A 19,957-nucleotide genomic window follows, 5' to 3' on the forward strand; every position below is an offset into this window, starting at 1 on the left:
AATGAACACACTAGAGTTTCCAGTTGATAAATTCAGGTAGATCCCTCCCCGTTTCATTCCGTTTTCGCCGTTTGGTTCCTAGAGGAAGCAATTAACGGTTTCACAACAGAAGCTGTAATTGCTCTAATTGCAATGAAAACAAGTTTCTATTGGACAGATTTAGGTAGGTCCCTCCCCATTTCGTTCCCGTTTGCTTCGTAGGGTAAATGGTTAATGGTTTCCGTTGCAAAACATTTTTGCAAAAGACAAAACGTTTTGCAACGGACTCCGACTAATGAATACACCCCTGTAGCATGCAGTGCACTACGCAGCTAGTGACAAATCAGTGCAGTGCATTAAGTCTCAATTAAGTGAGTCAGTCATAATATAGTTAGTTTGGTTCATTTATTAAGCTACACATGTTTAATAAATGCCATGTTCGAACATGGTGTCAGAATATAGACAGAGGAACATGATCAGTGTGGTAGCCAACTAAAGCCTCAATAACCTGGAAAGAGAGAGACAAATATCAAATGTTTTCAACTTTACTTGCTAAAAACAATGCAGGTACAACTAATACCCAATTGAAGTCTACACTAACCAGTCACTCTGATTAAAGCCAAATGACCCATCCTTATTTGGTGTTTTTTTTTTTTTTTTGGCCAGGTTTATGAAAACGTGAATTATAATGAATGAATTAATCATTACAAACCCCCCCCCCCCCCCCCCCCAAAAAAACACTAATGCAGAAGTACTCATTTACATAACGTCTCAACTAAAATCCTATTAGTCCTTGGACAGTTAAGCGCTCATTATCCCCACACACACGCATTGGAACTTTAAAAGGGCAGCAGTTAGCCTAGCGGTTAGAGCGTTGGGCCAGTAACCGAAAGGCTGCTGGTTCGAATACCCAAGCTGACAAGGTGAAAAATCTGTCGATGTGCCCTTGAGCAAGGCACTTAACCCTAATTTGCTCCGGGAGCGCCGTACTACTATGGCTGATCCTGTAAAACAACACATTTCACTGCACCTAGCTGGTGTATCTGACTATAAAACATATATTTGTATTCTTTTTTTAAAGCCATTAATGATATGTGATATTGACAAACAAATGGTGAAGATCCATATTGAATGTAAATACCGTTTATCCATTTGTACATCAAAATGAATTGTTTAGGAGCATATGTGTGCTGCCGATCCTGAATTATAGTGATCTCCAACTAAACCAACAAGATGCGTCATATTTCACTCATAATAACAGAAAAACTTAACCATAACATTTCAAACAGCATTAGCCATCTCTGCTCACACGAGGAACAGTACACACAAGAAGAAGACACCACTTGAAGAGGAGCAACTTGGGGAACGAATGCTTTGCTCTGTACAACTTAGATGTCTTTATGCTGGTATCGTGTGACCGCTCGAAGGGAAGGAGTTACAAAGCAGCTATTTTACTCGCTTCTCGGACGCCACTCAAATAGGCTCCTGTTACCGTCTGAGGAAAGTGCCTGTTGGTCGCCTGAAGATAGAAAGACAGGAGAAAAACAAATGTTAAATCAGGGGCCGTATCTATCAAGCGTCTCAGAGTAGGAGTACTGATCTAGAATCCGGTCTCATCTGTCCATGTCATCTGATTCATTGTGATCTAAAAGGCAAAACTGGTCCTAAATCAGCAGTCCTACTCTGAAAAGCTTTTCATGGATGTTTTTCCTTCCAGGCCTCTCCTTCCAGTTCTCTGCTGCCAATGACTGGAACGAACTGCAAAAATCACTGAAGCTGGAGACTCATATCTCCCTCACTAGCTTTAAGCACCAGCTGTCAGAGCACCTCCAAGATCACTGCACCTTGTACATAGCCCATCTATAATTTAGCCCATACAACTACCTCTTCCCCTACTGTATTTATTTATTTGATTTATTTTGCTCCTCCGCACCCCATTATTTATTTTTCTACTTTGCACTTTCTTCCACTGCACATCTACCATTCCAGTGTTTAATTGCTATATTGTAATTACTTCGCCACCATGGCCTATTTATGGCCTTACCTCCCATATCTTACCTCATTTGCACTCACTGTATATAGACTTTTTTTTCCTACTGTATTATTGACTGTATGTCTGTTTATTCCATGTGTAACTCTGTGTTGTTGTATGTGCCAATCTGCTGTGCTTTATCTTGGCCAGGTCGCAATTGTAAATGAGAACTTGTTCTCAACTAGCCTACCTGGTTAAATAAAGGTGAAATAAAAAAAAGAAGTTATCTTTCAAGTGAAGGCCTGTAGTAATACATTGGTATAAGACACAGGAGGTTGGTGGCACCTAATTGGGGAGGACAGGCTCGTGGTAACGGCTGGAGTGGAATCAGTGGAATGGTATCAAATACATCAAAACACACATGGTTTCCATGGTTTCCAGGTGTTTGATGCCATTCCATTGGCTCCGTTCCGGACATTATTATGAGCCGTCCTCCCCTCAGCAGCCTCCACTGGTGTAAGATGATAAAAGGGGTCAGGTCTTACCTCCCCAGCAAAGAACACTTTTCCTTGCACATCTTCAGCAATGATGTCATAGGCCTCCCCACTGCCTCCTGTCTTCACAAAGCTGTATGACATCTGAGACCACATGTCTCTGCTCCACCGAGTCACAAAGTAATTCACCGGCTCTGGGACCTCCTACAATGGAAAAATACGTGAAGATACAGGTACAACATTATTTCTTTATTTTACATTTATTTTGTATACCTTAAAATGTCATTTGTAGTAGTCCTAAGTCCTAATGTAAGGTTTTCTCTTCAAAGTAGACAGTTGTTCTAATACCTGCTCCTTGAAGAGTTCACGCAGCACCTTCATGCACTGATCAGCGACATCTTTGTCCTCCATGTCCCTGATAGAGGGCAGAGCTTCACCAGTGATGACGGACATCAGGACACTCCGCTTTCCCTGCGGAATGGGCCAAGATAGGAACACATATTTTTCTCTGGTAGGAAACATTTTATTTTTTATTTTTTACGTATTCAGCATACATTCCTGTCCACAATTCAACAGGTTCACTTCAATGAACATGCTGCAAAAACCTCAGCTGTCTCTAATGTTTACATAACAGCATTTCTCTCCTTTGAAATAACATAGTAGTTAGTACGTATAGCTAGAGTACAAAGATGATTGCTGGCATCTCACCTGTGGATCCATGTCATAGAATACACCAAACATCCCTCTCTTGTCAGGACTGGGTGGAATGTGGCCAAAGTAATCTGCTCCTTGGATCTTTCCGTCCCAGAAGCGAAACGGGAACTGCAGAGCAACCTGAGAGTAGGAATGTGTGTTAAGACAGTTTCTGATGAAGAAACGTTGGTTAATGGGTTATTCAATTATTGCATCTGAGATCCTAGTGTGGGCTCTCCTTTTCTTTTTCAAGTGTTCTTCTCCGCTAGCCAGCACCTCTCCTAAACAGGCGTTCTACTCTGCTAGCCAGCACCTCTCCTAAACAGGTGTTCTACTCTGCTAGCCAGCACCTCTCCTAAACAGGTGTTCTACTCCGCTAGCCAGCACCTCTCCTAAACAGGTGTTCTACTCTGCTAGCCAGCACCTCTACTAAACAGGTGTTCTACTCTGCTAGCCAGCACCTCTCCTAAACAGGTGTTCTACTCCGCTAGCCAGCACCTCTCCTAAACAGGTGTTCTACTCCGCTAGCCAGCACCTCACCTAAACAGGTGTTCTACTCCGCTAGCCAGCACCTCTCCTAAACAGGTGTTCTACTCCGCTAGCCAGCACCTCTCCTAAACAGGTGTTCTACTCTGCTAGCCAGCACCTCTCCTAAACAGGTGTTCTACTCTGCTAGCCAGCACCTCTCCTAAACAGGTGTTCTACTCTGCTAGCCAGCACCTCTCCTAAACAGGTGTTCTACTCTGCTAGCCAGCACCTCTCCTAAACAGGTGTTCTACTCTGCTAGTCAGCACCTCTCCTAAACAAGTGTTCTTCTCCGGTATCCAGCACCTCTCCTAAACAGGTGTTCTACTCTGCTAGCCAGCACCTCTCCTAAACAGGTGTTCTACTCTGCTAGCCAGCACCTCTCCTAAACAGGTGTTCTACTCTGCTAGCCAGCACCTCTCCTAAACAGGCGTTCTACTCTGCTAGCCAGCACCTCTCCTAAACAGGTGTTCTACTCTGCTAGCCAGCACCTCTCCTAAACAGGTGTTCTACTCTGCTAGCCTGAACCTCTCCTAAACAGGTGTTCTACTCTGCTAGCCAGCACCTCTACTAAACAGGTGTTCTACTCTGCTAGCCAGCACCTCTCCTAAACAGGTGTTCTACTCTGCTAGCCAGTACCTCTCCTAAACAGGTGTTCTACTCTGCTAGCCAGCACCTCTCCTAAACAGGTGTTCTACTCTGCTAGCCAGCACCTCTCCTAAACAGGTGTTCTACTCTGCTAGCCAGCACCTCTACTAAACAGGTGTTCTACTCTGCTAGCCAGCACCTCTCCTAAACAGGTGTTCTACTCCTCTAGCCAGCACCTCGCCTAAACAGGTGTTCTACTCTGCTAGCCAGCACCTCTCCTAAACAGGTGTTCTACTCCTGTAGGCAGCACCTCTCCTAAACAGGTGTTCTACTCCTGTAGGCAGCACCTCTCCTAAACAGGTGTTCTACTCCGCTAGCCAGCACCTCTCCTAAACAGGTGTTCTACTCCTGTAGGCAGCACCTCTCCTAAACAGGTGTTCTACTCTGCTAGCCAGCACCTCTCCTAAACAGGTGTTCTACTCCGCTAGCCAGCACCTCTCCTAAACAGGTGTTCTACTCCGCTAGCCAGCACCTCTCCTAAACAGGTGTTCTACTCCACTAGCCAGCACCTTGCCTAAACAGGTGTTCTACTCTGCTAGCCAGCACCTCTCCTAAACAGGTGTTCTACTCCGCTAGCCAGCACCTCTCCTAAACAGGTGTTCTACTCCGCTAGCCAGCACCTCTCCTAAACAGGTGTTCTACTCCGCTAGCCAGCACCTTGCCTAAACAGGTGTTCTACTCTGCTAGCCAGCACCTCTCCTAAACAGGTGTTCTACTCCGCTAGCCAGCACCTCTCCTAAACAGGTGTTCTACTCCGCTAGCCAGCACCTCTACTAAACAGGTGTTCTACTCTGCTAGCCAGCACCTCTCCTAAACAGGTGTTCTACTCCGCTAGCCAGCACCTCTCCTAAACAGGTGTTCTACTCTGCTAGCCAGCACCTCACCTAAACAGGTGTTCTACTCCGCTAGCCAGCACCTCTCCTAAACAGGTGTTCTACTCTGCTAGCCAGCACCTCTCCTAAACAGGTGTTCTACTCTGCTAGCCAGCACCTCTCCTAAACAGGTGTTCTACTCTGCTAGCCAGCACCTCTCCTAAACAGGTGTTCTACTCTGCTAGCCAGCACCTCTCCTAAACAGGTGTTCTACTCTGCTAGCCAGCACCTCTCCTAAACAGGTGTTCTACTCTGCTAGCCAGCACCTCTCCTAAACAGGTGTTCTACTCTGCTAGTCAGCACCTCTCCTAAACAAGTGTTCTTCTCCGGTATCCAGCACCTCTCCTAAACAGGTGTTCTACTCTGCTAGCCAGCACCTCTACTAAACAGGTGTTCTACTCTGCTAGCCAGCACCTCTCCTAAACAGGTGTTCTACTCTGCTAGCCAGCACCTCTCCTAAACAGGCGTTCTACTCTGCTAGCCAGCACCTCTCCTAAACAGGTGTTCTACTCTGCTAGCCAGCACCTCTCCTAAACAGGTGTTCTACTCTGCTAGCCTGAACCTCTCCTAAACAGGTGTTCTACTCTGCTAGCCAGCACCTCTACTAAACAGGTGTTCTACTCTGCTAGCCAGCACCTCTCCTAAACAGGTGTTCTACTCCTCTAGCCAGCACCTCGCCTAAACAGGTGTTCTACTCTGCTAGCCAGCACCTCTCCTAAACAGGTGTTCTACTCCTGTAGGCAGCACCTCTCCTAAACAGGTGTTCTACTCCTGTAGGCAGCACCTCTCCTAAACAGGTGTTCTACTCCGCTAGCCAGCACCTCTCCTAAACAGGTGTTCTACTCCTGTAGGCAGCACCTCTCCTAAACAGGTGTTCTACTCTGCTAGCCAGCACCTCTCCTAAACAGGTGTTCTACTCCGCTAGCCAGCACCTCTCCTAAACAGGTGTTCTACTCCGCTAGCCAGCACCTCTCCTAAACAGGTGTTCTACTCCACTAGCCAGCACCTTGCCTAAACAGGTGTTCTACTCTGCTAGCCAGCACCTCTCCTAAACAGGTGTTCTACTCCGCTAGCCAGCACCTCTCCTAAACAGGTGTTCTACTCCGCTAGCCAGCACCTCTCCTAAACAGGTGTTCTACTCCACTAGCCAGCACCTTGCCTAAACAGGTGTTCTACTCTGCTAGCCAGCACCTCTCCTAAACAGGTGTTCTACTCTGCTAGCCAGCACCTCTCCTAAACAGGTGTTCTACTCCACTAGCCAGCACCTTGCCTAAACAGGTGTTCTACTCTGCTAGCCAGCACCTCTCCTAAACAGGTGTTCTACTCTGCTAGCCAGCACCTCTCCTAAACAGGTGTTCTACTCTGCTAGCCAGCACCTCTCCTAAACAGGTGTTCTACTCTGCTAGCCAGCATCTCTCCTAAACAGGTGTTCTACTCTGTTAGCCAGCATCTCTCCTAAACAGGTGTTCTACTCTGCTAGCCAGCATCTCTCCTAAACAGGTGTTCTACTCTGCTAGCCAGCACCTCTCCTAAACAGGTGTTCTACTCTGCTAGCCAGCACCTCTCCTAAACAGGTGTTCTACTCTGCTAGCCAGCACCTCTCCTAAACAGGTGTTCTACTCTGCTAGCCAGCATCTCTCCTAAACAGGTGTTCTACTCTGCTAGCCAGCATCTCTCCTAAACAGGTGTTCTACTCTGCTAGCCAGCATCTCTCCTAAACAGGCGTTCTACTCCCTCTCCTAAACAGGTGTGTTTCTTTCGCCTCCAGATTAAGAGTTTCTGGTTACAGGGTGAACCAGTTTCAGTTACATCACCCAGACTGTGTCGCAGCTGTAAACCCTTACCTTTTCAATGAGACCTGCTCCAAGACTGTGGATGGCTTTCAGCTTTCTCTCAGGAAGAGGAGGTTTGAATTTAATGATATTCTTCTGGAGTAAAGTCAATGGGACTGTCACCAGAACCTAAAAAAATAGACCAAATAAATGTTCCCAAAACTACAGTTAAGAGTGGAGTGTCAGGGAAGACAACTGTACTATAACAGGTAAGAGTGGAGTGTCAGAGAAGACAACTGTACTATAACAGGTAAGAGTGGAGTGTCAGAGAAGACAACTGTACTGTAAGAGTGGAGTGTCAGAGAAGACAACTGTACTATAACAGGCATCATTACTCTGTAAATAAACAAATGAGTCCTTACTTTCTGTGCTGTCCACTGAGTCCCATTGGATGAGGTAACTTTGACTATATCCCCTGAGTAATCGATAGCTTGAACCTACAATGAAACAAGTGTACTGTGATTGTGAGGCATTGCTCGAAATGCTTGGGTACAAAGAAAATTGAGAAACCTCTCACTTGTTTCTAACTATATACTACAACCAAGATGAGAGGAGAATGGGCAACGAAAGGAACATAAGGAGATATTATTGGGACGCACCCTAAGTGTGCACTTGTTCACACATCTAAAAAGCATTGAATTGCTTAAGGCATTGGCTAGTCGGAGTTTCCAGCATATTTCTCATACCAGTCATTTCCTTTCAAATCAGTGAAGGGAAGTGAACAAGTGCACACTTTGCGAGGAAGGAGAGATAATTGGGACATAGTATTTGATGGCTCACCGGGCTCTTGATGCGGATGTCGAGGCCCTCAGCCAGTTTGTTAAGCACAGACGAATAGCCCTCTGTCAGCAGTGTATGGTCTCCTGAGAACTGAGCAAAGAACTCATTGTGGTCCCAGGATCGAGCTGACACCTGCAAACACACACACACAAAACGGACTATGTTCAAGGGTTAAAGCAACAACACAAAATCTCATGACTGAAACTTAAGACAATCTCAGATGGATTGTCTGAGGACAAGTTAACCTCCACTTTCATTTAAGAAAGTCATAATAACCATCATGCTTTTAGGGAAAGAGAATCATTTTGTACATGTGCCCTTGCTTAGGGGGTCCGGGGCCCTCAACGGGATCATCTATTTCACAAGGACTGAGAAAGTCAGTTCTGGTGACTTAAAAAAAAAAATACATTCTACTCAAAAAAGCATAAAAATAAAATGACACCATCTAAAATATCATTTCCACCTCCAAAAATGGGCCCAATAACTATTGGTAAAAATGATGTTCAAATGATTTGAACATATTGGATCATTCCAATATAGCCTATGCATGGTCTATATTATCAGGTATGCTATCAGGAATAAGCATTAGCACCTGTAGCCAAACTGATAGCAAAGTGGCTATAAAATGTACATAGGCTGAAGCATGGGGTTGGTCCATCTGCATTTACCCCATAGAACACCACATCCGGATTGTTATTATTAATGGATTCTAAATACAGCATTATTAATTAGTATTCACTTCACTTTTTTTCCTATTTCAATGTATGTCACTGACCTTTGAAGACATCATTGCCCATTTTAAGAGCTCTGTTGCATAGTTGCACCTAAACCATTCTTGTAACTCTGGTTGTAAAACTGCATTTGTACAACGACGCCACGTGCAATTGAAGGAGTATAGAAATAAACGGGATAGCAAAGGAAAACTGGGATCCCACTCTTCTTTTAGCAAAGGAAAACTGGGATCCCACTCTTCTTTTAGCAAAGGAAAACTGGGATCCCACTCTTCTTTTAGCAAAGGAAAACTGGGATCCCACTCTTCTTTTAGCAAAGGAAAACTGGGATCCCACTCTTCTTTTAGCAAAGGAAAACTGGGATCCCACTCTTCTTTTAGCAAAGGAAAACTGGGATCCCACTCTTCTTTTAGCAAAGGAAAACTGGGATCCCACTCTTCTTTTAGCAAAGGAAAACTGGGATCCCACTCTTCTTTTAGCAAAGGAAAACTGGGATCCCACTCTTCTTTTAGCAAAGGAAAACTGGGATCCCACTCTTCTTTTAGCAAAGGAAAACTGGGATCCCACTCTTCTTTTAGCAAAGGAAAACTGGGATCCCACTCTTCTTTTAGCAAAGGCGAAAACTGCTTTCAAAAGTGTTTTCCCTCGACTGCATTGGCTCTCGTAACTTGTGAGCCTCGAGAGGAATATTTATAAAAACAGAACAAGACGACTTGGTAAATAGGTCAAATATTCTACTATGGGGTTGTCTGATTTTGCTTTAATAACATTAAAACGGAATTAAATTTTTTAGCATAGTATTTGAATGACTTTACCAGCAGCTACAGTAGACTAGACACCGCTGTCGGAGCTGAGCGCTGCTGTGTTGTGCATTACAGACTATTTCATTCCCTTCATCTGAACATCGGAGTATCACCAACAATCATGCATGTCAGTTCAATACACACAGCGTAACATAGAAAATAAAATACTTGAGAATACATTTATTTGGGAATATATTTCATAGCCTAACACAGACAAGCATCTCCAAACCAGATTTTATTAAGCATCTTCACTGATCGAAAAAACCCGACTTCTCCGGAATCCATATGATGGAAATCCGTTGCTGTAACGGAGAACTTTAACCCCTGACTATGTTGTCAGAACTCTCCTACGGTCACTTCATCGACTGTCACAAGAGAGACAGGGTAGGAATGATCTCATCCTCAGACCTGGTCCAGTGTGCTTCCACAGGCATATTCCAGGTTGCTGAGATGGAACTGAAGCACTTTCTCCTCCAACTGGCTGAACTGGACCCCAGACTCCTGAAGGAATGTCTTGTAGACCTCCTGGATTTTCTCTGGAAGTGAAAATTGTAAAATGATAGAAACTAGAAACTACTCAAATGTCAATCACTACTTTGAACTTCATATATAAGCAAATCATTGAGAGGAGTGACTAGGGTTGCAAAATTCCGATAAGTGTCCCAAAATTCCCAAGTCTTCTAGAAACCCTGGTTGGAATATTTCTGGAATCAGGAGTAAATAAGTATAAATTCTGTGATTACTCTAAAACACTACACGATTTTGCCCCATATTTAGCTGTCCCAGACAAGTTTTTGAGATCGGAGACAAAATCCATCATGTCGTTGCCAACTCGGGGCGCGCGGCCGTCACCGATGCTCGTTTAACGTGAGCGGGTCAGAGACGCAATCTCAGGGCTACCGATCTCGTCTTGGAGCCGTCCCAGACGCCCCCATATTTTCAAACATGTTTGATTTTAAATCGGCACAAAATCTACAATGCTCTTGTAGTGTGAGATGTGCATCGACACGTTTTGAGAACAGTGATGAGCAACAGCCAATGAGAGCTGGCCAGAGAAGAAGCCAGTGAGATGATGATGTTGTTTCACATCACCCAGGACATGTAGCCTCTGGAGCAGGGGCCATGACTACTACTAGTATGCGTTTCTACTTGCCTTTAACCAAAGGAAAAGTAGCACATTTTTTCAGCTCTGAAGTTCACAAGCAATGTTGTTCAATTCAAAATGTTGGCTAGTTATTTCAACTCTGTATGACAAGCATGAACGTCTGACGGAAAACATTTGAGGCTGCTTTGAGCCACAGCTTGTTGGAGCTACGTTAACTCTAAATCACATCATCGTTTGGGTGAGATAGCGTGGTATGAAGAATCCTCAAGACCAAGTGAATAATCTTGTAGTGTGTGACCCCTGTCTGTGCTACAGCGTTTAGTGTGTGACCCCTGTCTGTGCCTCACCGTTTAGTGTGTGACCCCTGTCTGTGCTACAGCGTTTAGTGTGTGACCCCTGTCTGTGCTACAGCGTTTAGTGTGTGACCCCTGTCTGTGCTACAGCGTTTAGTGTGTGACCCCTGTCTGTGCTACAGCGTTTAGTGTGTGACCCCTGTCTGTGCCTCACCATTTAGTGTGTGACCCCTGTCTGTGCCTCACCGTTTAGTGTGTGACCCCTGTCTGTGCTACAGCGTTTAGTGTGTGACCCCTGTCTGTGCCACAGCGTTTAGTGTGTGACCCCTGTCTGTGCTACAGCGTTTAGTGTGTGACCCCTGTCTGTGCCTCACCGTTTACTGTGACCCCTGTCTGTGCTACAGCGTTTAGTGTGTGACCTCTGTCTGTGCCTCACCGTTTAGTGTGTGACCCCTGTCTGTGCCACAGCGTTTACTGTGACCCCTGTCTGTGCTACAGCGTTTAGTGTGTGACCTCTGTCTGTGCTACAGCGTTTAGTGTGTGACCCCTGTCTGTGCTACAGCGTTTAGTGTGTGACCCCTGTCTGTGCTACAGCGTTTAGTGTGTGACCCCTGTCTGTGCTACAGCGTTTAGTGTGTGACCCCTGTCTGTGCTACAGCGTTTAGTGTGACCCCTGTCTGTGCCACAGCGTTTAGTGTGTGACCCCTGTCTGTGCTACACCGTTTAGTGTGTGACCCCCGTCTGTGCTACAGCGTTTAGTGTGTGACCCCTGTCTGTGCTACAGCGTTTAGTGTGTGACCCCCGTCTGTGCTACAGCGTTTAGTGTGTGACCCCTGTCTGTGCTACAGCGTTTAGTGTGTGACCCCTGTCTGTGCTACACCGTTTAGTGTGTGACCCCCGTCTGTGCTACAGCGTTTAGTGTGTGACCCCTGTCTGTGCCACAGCGTTTAGTGTGTGACCCCTGTCTGTGCCACAGCGTTTAGTGTGTGACCCCTGTCTGTGCTACAGCGTTTAGTGTGTGACCCCTGTCTGTGCCACAGCGTTTAGTGTGTGACCCCTGTCTGTGCCTCACCGTTTAGTGTGTGACCCCCGTCTGTGCTACAGCGTTTAGTGTGTGACCCCTGTCTGTGCTACAGCGTTTAGTGTGTGACCCCTGTCTGTGCTACAGCGTTTAGTGTGTGACCCCTGTCTGTGCTACAGCGTTTAGTGTGACCTGTCTGTGCCTCACCGTTTAGTGTGTGACCCCTGTCTGTGCTACAGCGTTTAGTGTGTGACCCCTGTCTGTGCTACAGCGTTTAGTGTGACCTGTCTGTGCCTCACCGTTTAGTGTGTGACCCGTCTGTGCTACAGCGTTTAGTGTGTGACCCCTGTCTGTGCTACAGCGTTTAGTGTGACCTGTCTGTGCTACAGCGTTTAGTGTGACCCGTCTGTGCTACAGCGTTTAGTGTGACCTGTCTGTGCTACAGCGTTTAGTGTGACCCGTCTGTGCCACACCACTACAGGATAGGTGGTTGTTTAATGTGAGAGGTTAAGTGATGTTAGGATATTGAAAGTCGTGTAGTGTATACACCAGGCTTTACCGCTATTTCTGTAAAACCTTGACATTTTGGGGAAAGTTACCAGAATTCGCAACCCTAGGAGTGACCACAAATGTGTTGTACCTCCCAGAGGAGTGTCCTGGTTCTGAGACTTGTCTTTCCTCCATTCTGACACCACATCCAGGATGGCGTTAAAGTGGAAGTCCATGCGCTTATCGATGGCCGGGTCTGTGGCACTCCCTCCCTCCTGGAACAGGTCACACCTCTCCCCCAGCTTGTGCATATTAATGCTGAGCTAGATACAAGAGAAGCAACTGAGTATGTGAATACTTGTAGGACCCGAAAGACTTATGCGGCATCTATTAGCAGTTACACAATACTAAATCAAATGAGGCAGCAGCATAAAAAATACAAAGTTCATTGGTTGAACTTTGGGTGAATGATTAGAAATGTGGACACTGAAAAATCCTGTTTTCAAGGTACGGGTTGTGAGTGAATGACAGAGCCAGTAGTTTGTGTCAGTGTTGTTACAAAGAATCTCTCACCTGCTCACTCATCAGTGCAATTGGGTTGTTCACACAGCCGTTCACAATCTGGGCCCCCCGACCCACAGTGACGCCGCCCAGCGATGTATCATCCCACACCCGCCCTCCAATCCGCTCACTCGCCTCGAGCATCACCACCTGTGATTGGATCAAACACTTGGAGGTTAAAGTTCATGAAGAAGGCACAGCCACAGAACTCATCAGCAGTTATTCATTCAATATGTTGTGAACAATACTTAGTATACCGCATTTCGGACCAAGAACATCTTATGGGTTATTATAGGAGTAGGTTCCATATCTGAATTAACCTAAAATTAGGACACCCAGCTAGCACATTTGTTTCCTTGGAAGTTGTGGAAACATTTGTTATTGATTTCCATAGGTTCTGGGAATGAACTCATACGTTTCCTGACAGGTAAAACTGAACATTTTTTAAATGTTCTGAGAATGGAAGTGAAAATATCACCTGTTCTGGGAACAAACATTTTTAGAGATTGCAGGGAGGTTCTGAGAACAAAAATGATAGGTTATTTGAAGGTAATTAAATAACGTTCTGAGAACATGTTCAATAAGACTTTTAACAACACTGCTAGCTTAGTTTGGTTTCACGTTTTGAACTCCAAGCACAGATAGGACACATGGAAAAGTATTTGCTTAGGCATTAATCATGCAAAAAAAAAAAATGTTTTGTTTATATATATATATATATATATATAGTGGCACGGAGTCAGTGAGATTCAAACGTATGATCTACTGTTCTTTATCCATGGAATTAGTCCTCCGTGCCACCAGCATGGAGATAGCGTGCCATGTTTTTTTAACTCATACAAAGCTGTTAATTTGAATCTATTCAAACAGACCCCATTTCCAAGGAAACAAGCACTCATTAAGATCAGGTGTGGCCAATTAGTGGACTTGGCCAACACACCTGAACACACTTAACAAGATAGAAGATAGAGTTTTGTTGAGGCTGAGAACAGAATGTATATATTTTTAAATAACATTCTCAGAACGTTCTTTGAACGTTACTAATGTTATCTTGTGGTTTTTAATGGAAAGTTTTCATAATGTTCTGAGAAAATTACTTTAAATAGAACTATGAGGAAACTTGTAGAAAATGTTACGCTGAAGTACTGAAATTCCCACAGCAGAACATTGTTTCTTAACGTTCTCTGAACAATTTGAGAAATGTATTTTAAATAGAATCATGAGGAAACGTTATGCTGAAGTACTGAAATTCCCACCTAACACGGAACCCGTGCATAAATGTATTTTGTCCCCCCACACCAAACGCGATCACGACACGCAGGTTAAAATATCAAAACAAACTCTGAACCAATTATATTAATTTGGGGACAGGTCGAAAAGCAAACATTTATGGCAATTTAGCTAGTTAGCTTGCAGTTGCTAGCTAATTTGTCCTATTTAGCTAGCTTGCTGTTGCTAGCTAATTTGTCCTGGGATATAAACATTGAGTTGTTATTTTACCTGAAATGCACAAGGTCCTCTACTCCACCAATTAATCCACACATAAAACGGTCAACCGAATCGTTTCTAGTCATCTCTCCTCCTTCCAGGCTTTTTCTTCTCTTGACTTTATATTGCGATTGGCAACTTTCATAAATTAGGTGCATTCGTCTTTCAGTCACCCACATGGGTATAACCAATGAGGAGATGGCACGTGGGTACCTGCTTCTATAAACCAGTGAGGAGATGGGAGAGGCAGGACTTGAAGCGCGATCTGTGTCAGAAATAGAACTGATTTCTATTTTTAGCGCGCGCGAGCAGTGTGGGTGCAATAATTGAATAACATAGATTTCAACATTTATTTTGCGACGCTCGCGGATGCGACGCTCGCGGACGTGACGCGAGCGGTGTAGTCAGCCAGTTGGGAACATATGGTTCTCAGAATGTTACGTGCTAGCTGGGTATCCTGCACCATTCCCAGAATGTTGTAGGAAGTTCTGGGAATGACCATAGGACAACCACGCTCTCACCAAGCTCTAAGAAACATAAGGTTCTCAGAACGTTATGTGCTAACTGGGTATGGTCAAAACATTGAAAACAAAAATAAACACTTGAAGTAGTTCTACATTTTCATCTTAAAATATTACCTGCATGCCAAAGTTTTGCAGTTGCCGCGCAGCAGCCAGCCCCGATGCCCCGGCTCCAATCACAATCACGTTCTTCTGCAAAGACCAACAAAAATTCTGTATGAGCTGCAGAACATAACTGGACAAAGTTGATGGTAGAAAATTAAACACACTTACGTTGTGGTAGCGCTCGGGAAGCAGGGGCTGTTTGACTGATAAAACCCCAGTGTTGATCAGACCCTTCCTGGTCATGAAGAGAAGCACCCTGTCCATTTCCTGTACACAACGCACACGCACCAGCCCTCTCACAATGATGTGGGGAGCACAGTTCTGGGGTGTCAGCACCTCCTAGACATGAGAGAGGAAGGGACGTATTTAATCATTATCACCAGGCTCTGTTGTGTTTAATTGATAGAAAACTCATGTCATTTCTCCTAGGTCATGTAACTCCATTGTTTTTCCTCACTATTCTATTAGTCTCTCATCAAATTATAGGTATGTGACGAGATGGCTGGGTATGTGAAATAACATGTGGAAAAAGAAAGTACTCCACACAAACCAGGTGGACGCTAGTGGATGATCCAGCCTACCTACGGAGGAAGAGGAGACGGCGTGTCTGATGAAGAGCTCTAGGCCTGTCTACCAGTATCTGACTGACGTTTCTCCCTGCCTGTCTATCCTCGATGCTCCCTCCGCTCAAGCTACTGACTGTCTTTCCCTCTGAAGCTGTGGAAGACCACCAACCATGAACTGACAGATCTCTACATTTATTTTTGTTTTCAAAGCAACTTTGAGATTCTTGTTTGTAATGAAAAAAAATCTATTATTATTATTATTATTATTATTATTATTATTATTATGACGCTTCCAAAAAGTGTCTAATTTAAACAGTGTAGGACTTATCTGTCTGGCTACCTTACAGCCTCTGTGCCAGGAGGCCAGGATAAGGTTGCGCAGGGCCAGGTACATAGTGGGGTCACGGGAAAACTCTGGAAACTCATAGAGCTCATCCAGCTCCATCATGTCCGGTCGCACACACAAGGCCTTCCCACACTCGTTGGGCTGGTAAAAGGGCTGGAAGTATGGACACAGCCCTGGAACTGAACACAAAGTATGAGTTATAGAACATGTATTTACTGACCATGAGTGACTGGTGGTTCAACAGAATAGCTAAGATAATAGAAACAGAAGTATGCTAGACTTAAGCAATAAGGCACGAGGGGGTGTGGTATATGGCCAATATACAACGGCTAAAGGCTGCTCTTAGACACAACGCATCGCGGAGTGCATGGACACACCCCTTAGCCATGGTATATTGGCCATATACCACAAACCCCTGAGGTGCCTTATTGCTATCAGTACAAATACATGTTTTATCATACCGGTGCTATACGGTCTGATATACCGCGGCTGTCAGCCAATCAGCATTCCGGGCTCGAACCACCCATTTTATTATGGATATTAACTACTTGGCGATTTGCTGGTTCCTTAGTTCTGGGTCGTACTCCCTTCTCTGTGAAGTAGAGCATCAGGGTTGAGATGTGGATTCTCTCCCCACCCTGGATGGACTTACTCTGTGGTGGGACGGCTCTGCAGTGCTCTGCCCTCAACTCAGCATGAGAGTGGTTGCTGGTGGATCCTGAGGGGCTCATGCCCACACAGTCGGGATAGTAGGCTGTGAGGAACGGGTTGGCCGGGCTGTCCTTAAATAACGGGGGCAGGATCAGCATGGAATGCCACCAGCTGTCGATCACCTCTGCCACTCTCTGTGGAACACAACAAGGTTCCCAATAAAGACAAGGCTGCAGTGATACTTTAAATTGTTGACTGAACATGAAGGAACTCAGAAGGTCATTTTTAAAGACAGTCACTCACCAAATCTTCTGGCAGAGAGCACTGGTCTGGCCCTTCGGTCTGTAGATGTAAACACGTGATATTATGGCACTATCATGAAATGTCAATCAAGTTATTGTTGATTATGTTGTTGTCTCTTCCTCCTGCTACTTCCTTTTTACCTTGACATTGTTGAACTTCATGCCACAGCGATACGTGGCTGCTAGTGAGGCAGTGAGCTGGATCTCCTTGGTTAGCTGACGCCATTTCCCACAGTCTGGCTTAGTGCATTGGACCTGGAAACCAATCACATTGGAGTGAATGTGTTTGAATTACTCACTTGATGGAGAATGGCTGCATTGACCTGAATACTATGCAAGTTAGCTAGACATTTTGGGTTGAAAGGCAGCTGTGTTGCTCTCACCCAGTATGGAAGCTGTTGATCTGCCATGAAAGCTTTCAGACTGGGCTCACTCTTCCCATTGCCAGTCCAAACCCTCTTCCAGGATGCATATGTCTCATAGCCATCTTTGTGACTGATAAACCAAGGAAAGATATAGTCATTACATTCAGATCAACAGAGAACAAGTGTCTATGATGACGTGTTTGACAAAATGACAATGTTATTTTTTAATTAGACTGTTCACCTTCTATAGTAGTGATCAAAACACTCATTGCAAAAGTGCTCCCCGCAGGACAAATGGTACCACCGAGAAGTGTAGCCGTTTTTGGCGCACCTGAAAGAAAGACGGAGAGCTGTAAGAAACATGTCAGCAAGTACTCAACACACTGAATGCGACGTCATACTTTCTCTCCATTGTGTTCCAACAGGTGGCATCACTCATACGGGACGCTTGTCCCTCAACTGATCAGTACAGGCAGAATCGTCACACTATTTGATGTAAGACAGTGGCAGAACTCCCATACTTGCGTTCTAAATAGTAGGCATACAAAAATAGAACGCACATCAAGTACCGTATATGAAATTTCAAAAACTTAGTATGCTTTAAACGCAGGATATCCTACTCATTTCGGCTTTTCATCTAGTACAATTCACTGCACACTATTGAGGAAAAGAAATCGTCTTTCCAGACGCGTGTGTTTGACAACAGCTGATAATCAGAGAAGGTGACGCGCTGTACCAAAATGAACGAACGGCGGGAATCAACGCAATTGTGCATCAGATGACGCATCCTCAGTATGGATGAGTAGTATGTTGATATTTGTTGCTTACTGCATACATTTGTACTAAACAGTACGTTCTAAATAGTATGTAGTACAATTAGTACACAGTATGTAGTTTTAGTAAGTAGTAGGCAAGACATATTTCGGACACAGCTGCCAATGACTCTCTCTGGAAACCACCAGTGAAGTAAAAACAGGAGATGATACCAGATAGAACAACAATGAGACAGATATTTCACCGGATGTATAAATGTGAAGCATCCGGTTGGCGTATCCACTCAATACCAAATATGGTAGTGAGAGAAAGCCCAATGGCTAGAAGTGGATGGATTTTGGCCGACATTCTGATAATTTACTCATCGATGAAACATTTGATCTCAATACAGTTTTCTGTTCCAAAAACTACAATCTGTTACAAATATAGTGGACTAAGTTTTGTAGACTTTACCCTTCGCCAAAGCTTTAAATAACTGCATAGTTTAGAAGGAGTGCAAAGGCAAATTGAGTTAATGCACACGTGCACTTCAGAGTAGGCGTTCCCCAACGGAAATATGCAAATGTGACTAGAACGCGAAAATAGGATCTCGCTAGCTCGTGCTTGGCTCTGCCCACCTCCTTGCTTGTTCTGCCCACTATGACTAATTTGTTCCCATTTGAAACGACAGGCTGTTGTCTATTTTGGTTTAGTTATAAAAAAAAAGATTTGATGATACCTTTCAGAGGCGCTAGCAAAGCACACTGGGTATGTGGCCGAGCATCCAGCCTTTTCACACTTTCTGTACTTCTTCTCAGATTGGTCCTCTTCTTCCTCTGTGTCAGTGGCTTTTCTTTTAGTCTGGAATCCAATGACAGACAGACTTCAATATCAAGGAAAATATATGTTTATTACTGAAAGCAGAGAAATTGGTAAAAGGCAGGGGGCTCTTAATGGGCTGACTGGATGGAAATGGGTAAAGTGAGTGAGAATGACTGAAAAAAGGTGGTCTCACTACACCCCACAGTCCCAAACTAGCCAGAGCCGAAAGATCTAGTATTGTGCCTAGCTCAGGTAAAATACTTGATATGCCGGCTCTGGTTAGTTCCAAAGCAGCTGTATTTTGTCTGTTTTGTCAAATATTAGGGTGCACATATACCTGTCCAGGTGGAGGATTATTACAGCGCTTCATTCTGACGTTGACCTGTCTACCAGAGGAGCGAAGGGACGACTGACCATCCCCAGATGATGACTCCATTGCTGTCCTCTTCTTGGCACGCCGAGCACCTGAAGCATTCACTGTATAATCTGTAAATGGACAACATATCATATCACTGAATGTGACCATGTCACAGCCTAGATAAAACATGTCATAACACATGACCTCTCATGTTTTATTAATTAAGTAATAATAGATTGCCAACATGAAGCTTACGTGCTGCACCATCGACCAATACTCAGCTTCCCAAAACTAACAGCAATGTGGATATGCGTTACGCTGGCTAGCTGTTACGCTGGCTAACGTTAGCTCAAAAGCTGAGCTGTCAGACAATACCGTCAGAGTATGGAAATAGCTCGCTAACCTGCATCTGTCAGCATAGCTGGCTGTGCTCTATCTCTCCGATTCAGAGTCTATTCCTTTATTTGAGACGATTTGAAGAATTATTTGTTATCAATCTGTCTTTGTTGTTGTTATTCTGAGTAGGAAATGAAGGCGAAGCCAAAGATAGAAACTGTGGCTAAACTGACACCAAAACCTACTTCCGGTGTGTCACAACGAGGAACGTATGCGTTTCGAGTTTGTACTGTTTGGTATCTTCTGCTTGCCATAGTAGGGGTGATAACCATAGGAACGTGTACATGCGCACTTCGGTGTGTCTGTCGCATTGAGTTATGGTCCGATGCCAACACATCCACATTAGTTGGTGTTTTTGTGAGATGCATTGAAAGTAGTTATAATTCTTCCAGGTATTTGCAATGTTTTTAATGGCAACTACCGGAAAACCTTGAGTTGTACACAGTGGTGGAAAAAGTACCCAGTTGTCATACTTGAGTAAAAGTA

At 44.6% G+C, this 19,957-nt stretch overlaps 1 protein-coding gene across 2 annotated transcripts; it reads right to left on the bottom strand.

The window, feature by feature from the left end:
- Window positions 1-365: 365 nt before the first annotated feature.
- kdm1b (lysine demethylase 1B) lies at window positions 366-19,675 on the bottom strand. 2 transcript variants are annotated; one of them, XM_029732736.1, is made up of 21 exons: window positions 19,479-19,675; window positions 19,055-19,203; window positions 18,635-18,756; window positions 17,384-17,473; window positions 17,161-17,272; window positions 16,919-17,032; window positions 16,779-16,817; window positions 16,477-16,669; window positions 15,819-16,003; window positions 15,081-15,251; window positions 14,925-14,999; window positions 12,811-12,948; window positions 12,389-12,560; window positions 9,738-9,865; window positions 7,796-7,927; window positions 7,378-7,452; window positions 7,028-7,144; window positions 3,154-3,279; window positions 2,794-2,916; window positions 2,497-2,649; window positions 366-1,498 (listed from the first exon to the last, which is right to left on the bottom strand). In XM_029732736.1, the coding sequence occupies exons 1-21, from the start codon at window positions 19,492-19,494 to the stop codon at window positions 1,415-1,417; spliced, it is 2,514 nt and encodes an 837-aa protein (XP_029588596.1). In that variant the 5' UTR covers window positions 19,495-19,675; the 3' UTR covers window positions 366-1,414. The 2 variants fall into 2 exon arrangements, with proteins under 2 accessions (XP_029588596.1, XP_029588597.1); XM_029732737.1 differs by lacking the exon at window positions 19,479-19,675 and adding an exon at window positions 19,331-19,456.
- Between the last annotated feature and the right edge of the window lie 282 nt (window positions 19,676-19,957).

The sequence above is a fragment of the Salmo trutta genome, chromosome 34, assembly GCF_901001165.1.
Source record: "Salmo trutta chromosome 34, fSalTru1.1, whole genome shotgun sequence".
NCBI classification, from domain to species: domain Eukaryota; kingdom Metazoa; phylum Chordata; class Actinopteri; order Salmoniformes; family Salmonidae; genus Salmo; species Salmo trutta.

Excerpts from the sequence above, each read along its gene's own strand:
- kdm1b (XM_029732736.1), bottom strand. Across the intron at positions 7,145-7,377 it reads CTCAGTGGACAGCACAGAAA|GTTCTGGTGACAGTCCCATT; the intron begins GTAAGGACTCAT and ends CTATTTTTTTAG. Across the intron at positions 2,650-2,793 it reads GTGAACTCTTCAAGGAGCAG|GAGGTCCCAGAGCCGGTGAA; the intron begins GTATTAGAACAA and ends TTTCCATTGTAG.